This window comes from Nicotiana attenuata, unplaced genomic scaffold (genome assembly GCF_001879085.1).
Source record: "Nicotiana attenuata strain UT unplaced genomic scaffold, NIATTr2, whole genome shotgun sequence".
Taxonomy (NCBI): Eukaryota; Viridiplantae; Streptophyta; class Magnoliopsida; order Solanales; family Solanaceae; genus Nicotiana; species Nicotiana attenuata.
Window position 1 is genome coordinate 101,491 of NW_017670735.1, and position 9,805 is coordinate 111,295.

Consider the following 9,805-nt stretch of genomic DNA (forward strand, 5'->3'; position numbering starts at 1 on the left):
GGGCGTGACAGCTTTGTTATGCGTGAATATGATGTTTACAAAATGATTAAACCCTCTTTATATAGTAGAGGAATTCCACTTATGTTACAATTCTAAATACAGAAGAAAATCACATGATTTGCTAAATGTCCGGTCTTGACTTGATACGTGCCGAGATTTCCGCCACGATCCTTGCCCGGTCACGGATATCTCGGCTTTCTGTTATTCGGTTTAGCAGGCTTTTTTCGATCATGCTCGGTTCCCATCTCGCTTCGGTCTCGATCGCGATTGGTCTCGATCTTGATCGATCATCGACTGACGAGCTTAGCGATCAGTTTCCGTGCCATGGTCCGATGCAATGCGAGGTCGGGCCTTGGTCTGCCACCCCGATTTCGATTAGCCATACAAAATTAGAGAGGCCCGATCTTAACCGTGTACAGACATTTAGACCATGAATAACATAACATGGGAGTAAATAAAAAGATAAGGATTAGTTTGGCTTCGATACCGCATAAAAATTGGGGTTTTAAGCCTAACTCGACCACATAAGAAACGAGCTCGTGAGTTGGTGAGCTGAGGAATATTGCTCAATACCGAAAACATCTTCTCTCCAATATGGGACATAAATTAACAGTTATAAGGCACTTCCCAGCAAGGGCAAATTCAGAATTTAAATTTCATGAGTTTAGATTCGTAATTTTATCACATCTCATCTAGCCAATAGGTTCAAAATTTATGCTTTGTACATACTTAATAATTTTTTGGATAAAAATATTAGGTATGAACTAGGGCTGGGCATCAGTGACGGATGCACATAGGAAGTTGTGGGTGCTTAAGCACCCATTAACTTTGATCATATTAATAAATTTATATAGGCAACTGTACAAATATTTAGATAAATATTGAGCGAGCACCCACAAGTAAATTTATTTTTCCTCTTTTTTTGAAGTTTTTATCGGCGAGCACCCATAACTTTAAAATTCTGGATCCGCCACTGCTGGGCATAATTTGGTAAATACCGAATTACCGTACCGAAATCGAAAAATTTTGGTATTTGGTATACGGTATTTTGGTATTTGGTATGGTATTTGGTTTAAGTTTTAAAAAAAATTGGTATTAGGTATGGTATTTGGTATTTTAAGATAAAATACCGAAATACCGATACCGTACCGAAATATATATTATATTACACAAAACATATATTATCAATTATGACATAAATATAAAAAATCTAAAATTTTACTTTCCTTTATTCTCAAAGTTCATTACTTAACTCTAAACAAGTAACAAGACACTTCTAATGATCAAATATTCTTTTATGTACAATTTTCTCCATTTGGGTCGATATTTGCTAGTTTTGGACAATATTTTTGTCAACAAACATTTTCAGTTTTGTATTTTAGAGTACTTTAATTAAGAATATTAGAGTGTATGGCTCTATCCACTAGTTACCATTCAAACCAAATAAACCGAAGTTACCGAACCGAATAAACTGAAACCGAAAGGAGAAAAACTGAACCATACCGAATTTAATTAGGTACGGTATTGGTATAGGATTTTAAGAAACCGAATACCGAAAATACCGCCGAAATGTCTAAATACCGTACCGTACCGACCGATGAACACCCCTAGTATGAACAATAGCTATGAGTTCAGATGAACTCGTAACCTCTACACTGAATACGCCCCTACTTCGAAGTTCCTTCAACAAAATTTATTTCCCTCTTTAAAAGTACAGATATTATCCAACCAAAACTAATGGTATCCCATTGCACAATAAACAGTAGTAATACATGTCCTTTTTAGCTTCATCTCTCATATTAACATGTTTTAATTACAATTTACAACCGGTTTAAAGATACTACGCGTATAATTACAGCATCATAAGCATACTGCAGACGATAAAAAGCAAGGAAGAAAAACAAATGCAGTTGAGGGTAGTGCCAGCATTATGATTGTGACTTCTGTTGATATTGTGATGGTTCATAGCTCCAGCTGCGTACACTGGGATCACACCTGCTGTAGCAGTATAAGGTGACTTTCTTGAACCACCGCCGGGCGATACTCTTCCTCCTGAGCCGCCACTGTGATGGCCACCGTGCCCACCAGCTGCACCACCTCCACGTTTATTGACCGTCACAACTTCGTCCACACGGATTGACAATTTTTCTTCTGTTGAAGGCACATAATGTAATAAGTGGCAATTAATTAAAGTCGTTAAGTTTAAATTACATCTACGGTCAGACTTCTATACAATATCATATAAAAGTCAAGCTTTTCTGGAATTAATTTTTATGTTACGATATTATATTTCTTTATAGCAGCAATTCGTTATAACGGTCAAAAAAAAAAAAAAAAAAAAACTGGAACAAATAATGTTGTTATAGAAATTAGGTGTGACTGCATTAGAGATTTAAAACCTTGAAGTCTAAAACATATTTTATCTCAAATTGAATATGTCTCGTCAATTCAAATTAGTAAAGCAGTATAAAAAATAATTATTATTCCCTATGTTCCAATTTATGTGAACCTGCTTAACTGAGCATAGAGTTTAAAAAAAAATAAAGACTTTTGAAATTTGTGGTTAATACGGTAATTTCAGTTGGCATAATTAATTGATCTAGAAAATTAAATGCCTGTTAAGTTAAGCTAGTAGAGTATGAAAATCAGTATATATTCTGGTGGTTAGTAATTTCATTAATTAGCATATATCAAATCTAATAGACAAGAGTTTGGAATTCCCTTTATTTTGTTCAATTGAGAGAGCTATCATTGAATTATATACTTTGTACACAAAGTATAGCTTATATATTCCTTTCTTCTATTTAACTTTTTAATTTTCTTTCTTCCTTTTATATTTTTTATATTGTGTTTTCTTCCACCTTGCTCAAAAACCATGTACGTATATAGAAGAATTTTGTAACTAATTACACATAGAACGTTGCAATATGTTGGAAAAGAACCTCCACCTTCACCTTGGTAAATTAATATATAAAATATCCTATTTTCTCAACAACAAAAAAAAAATTACCCATAAATATTATAGAAGGGAGCTTTACAGCAACACGATAAAGTAGTTTTCCTGTGACCTATATAAGTCACAGGTTCGAGCTGTAAAAGTAGCCTTCAATGCTTGCATTGGGGTATGATGTCTACATCACACCCTAGGGGGTGTGACCCTTCTCCCAGCCCTAGCGTGAACACGAGATACCTCATGCAGAAGGCTACCTTTTTACCCATAGAACATTATGGTTTTTTCCTCCATTTTTTCCTCGCGTGAATTTCCTAATCCATTTAGCTTAAACTCAGTAAAATTTACGAAATCAGTGTGATTCTTTTAAAACATGCAAATATATAGAAGATAAACTACCTTTAAATTAAGTACTTCTTTAGTTCACCTTATGACTAATACGGAAAAATATTAATCTAAAACTATAAATTGGGAAAACAAAATACAGAAACAATTTAACTCGAATTATAAGAAAAAGAAGGTAGCTTAGAAACCAACAGAGTAAATAAATTTACCTGAAGGAAGGAGAAAGCGAGAGGATAATTTCGCCTGAAGAAGATGGCTGTGAAGGAGGATAATAACTATTACTAATGGCAGTCTCATCGTTGTTTCGCGGTATTATTACAGCAATAATATCAGACAGAATTAATTTGGATTTTCAAAGCTCTTAATACTGAAGTAAAGAATAAATATTAGAATAGTATATATTCTCAGCTTTCCTTTTCTTTTTCAGCTTTTTTTGGGTATGCTTCACAGTAAAGAAACTCAAATGCTTGCTTTATTATCGTGAAGTTTCCTTTTGTATGATTTTTGTTGGCATCTTCCTGGTTTGAAGGGGACAAATAGCGAACTTTTTAATTTGGCTCACATGACGTGCGTGTTCTGTTAAATAGAGAAGTGAGAATCCATAGTCCAACTTGTTTGACATTGAGGCGGAGTTATTATTATTATAATCATGGTGTTCGGACTTGTGCGTTACTGTCCACCAAAGCTTGGATAGATGAGAATAAATCATCTACTCCTTCTATTTCAATTCAAATGATATATTTCGCTTATATATCGAGAGTCAATTTGACTAATATTTAAAGTTAAATTGGATTAGTTCAACTCAGTATTTTAAAATTAAAATTTAGATCTTCAAACTGTACAAATATAATACTATAAGTTTCAATATTTCTCACATCAATATGATAAAATAATATATTTTAAAATGTAGGTCAAACTTCACAGTTTGACTCTTGGTAAATGCAATATGTCCAAGTTGAAATGGAGGAGTAGTTTTTTTTGTCTTTGCTGAAATTTGAACCTGAAACCTCATCATGTACGTTATTGACAATTAGGCCACACCTTTAGGTACCTCTGCGAACGGTAGTTCATAGAAAAGTTCAGGTTAGGGTAAAAATGGAAAAACAAGGAAAATATAGAACAGTCAGTGACACTAATCTTGGAAAATATTTTATTCTCACTTAGTATATTAGAATACATTAATTTGATAAACATACGACATCATTCTTTTGAAAATTTTGTTGCTCAACTATGATTAAGCTTAATAATACTTTAAAAACTTCCCTAAATTTCACAAAACTTCCTTGAAGTTTCGGCTTGGAACATATATATATTCCTTTTTGTGGTTCAAATATTGCATGAAAATCGATCATTTCCTGTAAGGCTGTATGGTGGGCCGGGACCGGGCCTAAATGGGCTAAACGGGCCGGGCTTAGCGGTCCTGGGCTCTGGCGGTCCCGGGCTTCGCGGTCCCGGGCTTCGTGGGCTCAACGGGTAGGACCAGCCCGTGACGGGCCTAAGCCCATATGGTCCTGGGTTAAATGGGCCGGGCTCGTGGGCTTAGCGGGCCTAACGGGCTTTTTTAATTTCCGGGCTTTTTTTTTTATTTTTTTTTATTTAAGGCAATTTCTTGTAAACCATATGTGTATGTATATATATAAATTGCTGTTATGCATCGCTATATAAATATATGTAGTATATATAATATAGAAATCTAATTATTAAAGTGTTTGATGAAAATGTAAAATAACAAATCAATAGTAAAACTAAATTGGCATGCATAATAAATTAATAACAAAGTACAACATGAAGCATAAATACGTCTAATAATTTTAAAATAACACAAATTGTTGAAAAATTTTAAAGACGAATTTGCGGATAAATACCCTCAACACAATACATTATATGCCTCCTTAAAATGCCTGTGGTACACCCTGAACGAAAATTTAAGACTCTTCCACAGTTCTTGCACTTTAATATTTGGCCTTCTTCATTTTCTTCAAGCACTTCATAGTATTGCGAAACAAATAAGCGCACTCTTTCCGAACGAGGCATGATTTAACTTGAAAATTGAGATTGAGACTTGAAGTCTTGAAAATTGGAGATTGAGAGATTGAGAGAAATTTAGATTGAGAAATGAGTATTGAGTATTGAAATGAAGAAGAGGGAGGGGGGTACTTATAGTGTTAGAGAAGGTTAGTTTTGTAAATTGGAAAAAAAACGGCTATTTGTTCAATTAATATGACCGTTGGTAGTCATTGGGGGTGGGGCCCTCATTTTGAAAAATCTTGTTTTGTAGTATATATAGTACTACTTTTCATGTAAATATAATATATATAGTATACTAGTATAGTATACTAGTATAGTATACTATATATAGTATGTTATGTATATATATTCCCTTATATATTTTCTTGTAGTATATATTGTATGTTATGTATATATGAGCTTATATATTTTCTTGTAGTATATATTGTATGTTTATGTATATATATTCCCTTTATATTTTCTTGTAGTATATATTGTATGTTATGTATATTATTATAGCTTTATAAATAATTGCAAGTTAAAGACAAAAAAATATTGCAAAGAGATATTCAAGGGCATGTCTTGTAATTTTTATTACCAAAAATGACATATCTTTCTTAGTCTTCTTCCCCCAATGGAATGAAGCACAACAAGGTACTAATACCACCATTAAAGGAAAAAAACTAAAGAAGATATGCCAAAGTACAAGTTACACCATAACCTCAATTGTATCTCTAACAAATCTCAATAATCCTTCAAAGTTCGGAGGAGGTTCCGTTGGTGGTGGCGGAAAAGAAGCTTGTTCATCACCGCTTCCGGGCGAAGCAGCATCCTCCGCAAGTTCGCTATCATTTCTTCATAAGCTTTGTCTATCTCCGGTTGTGATTCTGCAAGTCAAAGTTTCTTCTTTCCGAGCGGATCCAATCTCTGAATAGTACTGATTTTTCCAAGCTCTCCCTCATATATGCTCTATGATCACCTATTTGAAGTCTTGCTTGACTGAAAGCGCTCTCTGATGCAACTGTTGAAGCTTGAATAGATAAAATATCCCGAGCCATCCTTGCAAGAACCGGAAAATATTTTTCCCTTGCCTTCCACCATCCAAAGATCAAAGGTGCCGTCTGGATTCTCCTTTTCAAGTCCCTGCGACAAATAACTTGAAGCTCATTTAGATGTGAAGTCTCATCAAAATTATCACCTTGAGAACCCTAAATCCGTCCAAGATTTAAGTGCTTTTAGGCCCGCAGCTCTTTTAGATGATTGTGAACTAGACGAAGTAGGGGTTGGAACATTTGGCCTAGCATTATCTAACGCAAGTTGATAAGCATTATAAATTGTTTGAGTCATTTATTTTAATTGAGGACCTTTTGCCTCTGCAATGTAGTAAAATTCCTCAACTGAAAGATCTAAAGCCTTATAAATATTTGAGTACCAAAAGTGAGGACCTCCTAATTTCATTGTAGGATTTAACATTGCAGCAACACCATAAATAGGGGGGATAGGGAAAAAATATTTTTTAAACTTTTCTTTCATTGCATTTATAGCAAGTTTATAAATTACCCCACCCTCCGAAAATTCAACAAATAAATCACATAGTGCTGCAATATAAACTAAACAGTTTGAAATAGTAGGATAATATTGCCCAGAAAATGAATTTGTAGCAATTTGAAAATGTTCTAAAAAATCTATAAGAATTTTAACATTCGTCCTTGATTTGTAAGGATTTCATCATCATCCTCACCACAAACACGAGCATTAAACGTTGCATTAATTGGGTTTCTATATTCATATGCAACTACTAAACTTTCGTACATATAATTCCATCTAGTTGGACAAGGTTTAGGAACCTTTCTTTCTCTAAGGCCAAATTCATCACATTTTTTAAAATACTCTCTAAGTCTACTTCTACGGTTTGAATAAAAAAGTCAATTAAGAGCCATTCTAACCTTTTCAATTTCTAAATTTAAAATTCTCATACCATCACCGACGATTAAATGGTAAATATGACAAATACATCTCACATGGAAACAATTACTAAATGCAGCATTTAGTGTTGTTGTAAGTATGCCTATAGCACTAGTATTACTAGAAGCATTATCCATAGAAATTGCCATTATTTTATCTCTAATGCAAAAATATCTACAAATATCTGCAACAGTGTTAGCAATAAACTTACCTGTGTGACGTGAATTAATTATTCTATAAGCAATAATGCGTTTTTGCATTATCCACTCCTCATTTATCCAATGACTTGTAACAGTTAGATAATCACAGTCATTATTACTTCTACCAATATCAGTAGTAATAAAAATCCGATTAGTTATATGAGTAAATAAATACCGCAAATATTGTTCATATTCATGTTTATATTTATAAATATCGCTCTTAATTGTTGCGCGAGGCCAACCTTTATAAGTAGGATTAAAAACTTTTCTAATATAATGCACAAAATTAGGGTTAGAAGGAAAAGTATAGGGTAAGCACATAACGGTAACCATCTTTGCTAATTCTTCACGATCTTTATTAGGATCGTAATATAAAATACCACCGGTCACAGTGTTAATTCCTGGTTGAACTAGATTTGAACCTGTACTAGGGTTAACCGCAGTATCTACACTTGTCCCCTCTTGCTGCGCTTTCATTTGTAAATATTTAACTTTATCTCTAGGGTGTGTTTGTATGTGCCTAGCCAAACTACCCGTACCGCTACGGTCTCCAGTATATTTATGCGCCAGCAATTTCCCACAAGTTTTACACTTAGCCTTATTTTGTTCTCTTACTTGAGTAAAAATTCCAAACTATTGATGTTTCTAGGCATTTAGAAGGTTGTCTATTAAAAGTAGGGGTTTCTACAGGTGGGTCGGGCGGGACATCAGTTAGGTTATTAACAGGACTAGTAGGTGTATCATCTAAATTCGGTCGGATTTCATCTACATCCTCATTTTCCTCATCATTTTCTAAGATAGTTTGATTAGGATAAAGAGCATTCATTACTTCTTCATTTAATTGTTCACCTGGTGCAACATTATGGCAAAATTCACTATCGGAAAATTGAAAATAAGGGTTATCACTATCAAGAATAATAGGAGCAGCAGGACGGGTAACAGATCTGGGTCGGGGAGCCGGGGGAAGGGTAGTAGGTTGGAGACTACTTTCACCAATTTTAGCTTTTTCATTACCACCAAACATTTTTTCAAAGAAAATGCCATATTAATTACAATTATGCAAACTAAAACACACAAAAATATATTCTTAAAACTTAAGAGTTGGAACGAGTTTACCGAATTGCCGAACAACTTCTTGAAAATTGAAAATCGTTGAAGACTTGAATACTTCAATTCACCAACTTCACAATTTTTTACGAAATTGCAATAATAAAATAAGCAATTATAGAAGAGAAATTAGATATAGATTGAGAGAGATTGAGAGAGATTGAGATAGATTGATGAATTGGTGAGTAAAAATGAAAGAATGAGGGGGTATTTATAGTTGAGAATTGGAAAAAAGTGTAATTATATAAAGTTTGGGGTTAAAATAAAGTTTGAGGGCCAAATGGCTATTTTTAAAGTTCCAAACGGTTGAAAATTAAAGGCCAACGGCTAGATTTTAAAATCTGACCGTTGTTCTTTTTTAAAAAAAAAAAAAATTTTTTTTTTTAGAAAAGAGCCGTTGGAGCCCGTTAGGACCGTTAGGCCCGGTTGAACCGGCCCAGGACCGCCTGCCGGTCCCGGGCTTAGCGGTCCCGGTCTCGTGGGCCTCACGCAAGAGACCAGCCCGCCACGGGCTTTCTACACCATCAGGGACCGGCCCACCAGGACCGGCCCGCCGGGACAGTTTAGCCCGTTAAGACCGCGGGCCCGGTCCGGTCCCGGTCCCAGACCGGCCCACCATACAGCCTTAATTTCCTGACATGTAGTGTAACATCTTAAAAACTTAATTTGTAGCTTAAAAACATATTTACCCCTTTCCTCAATTTCTCTGTTAAAAAACTAGCTCCTTTTTTTTTCATTGGATACATACATTTACAGGAACAAAAAAAATATATACATTTAATCGTGCATGTTACTGATCAGATTTTTCAAATTATTTCCCTATAGAAACCTCATTTCTTTCAAGTTCCGCCTAATAGCCCATGTGGCCAAGCTGCAAAAATCAGCTTATTTTGAGAAGTGCTTTTTTTTAAAAGTGATTTTCTCAAAAGTACTTTTGGTAAGAAGCAGTTTGTGTTTGGCAAATGGATTTCAAAAGTACTTCTGAGCAGCAATTAGTGTTTGGCCAAGCTTTAAAAAACTGCTTTTAAGTGTATTTTTCTCAAAAGCGTTTTTCAAAAAAGTACTTTTGGAAAGAAGCTACTTTTTTATAGCTTCTCCAAAACTGCTTCTGCTTCTCCTCAAAAGCACTTTTTTTTCTTTCAAAAGCTTGCCAAACACCTTAATCTTAGAAAAAAAGCACTTTTGACCAAAAAAAAGTGCTTCTGCCTCAAAAGAAGCTTGGCCAAACAGG

General features: G+C 34.5%; 1 protein-coding gene across 1 annotated transcript; it reads right to left on the reverse strand.

Annotated features, from left to right (window-relative positions):
- Window positions 1–1,762: 1,762 nt before the first annotated feature.
- On the reverse strand, window positions 1,763–3,756 carry LOC109242796. Its single transcript, XM_019409656.1, has 2 exons — window positions 3,505–3,756; window positions 1,763–2,151 (listed from the first exon to the last, which is right to left on the reverse strand). Exons 1-2 carry the CDS (start codon window positions 3,590–3,592, stop codon window positions 1,853–1,855), a joined length of 387 nt encoding a protein of 128 aa, XP_019265201.1. The 5' UTR covers window positions 3,593–3,756; the 3' UTR covers window positions 1,763–1,852.
- Window positions 3,757–9,805: the final 6,049 nt, after the last annotated feature.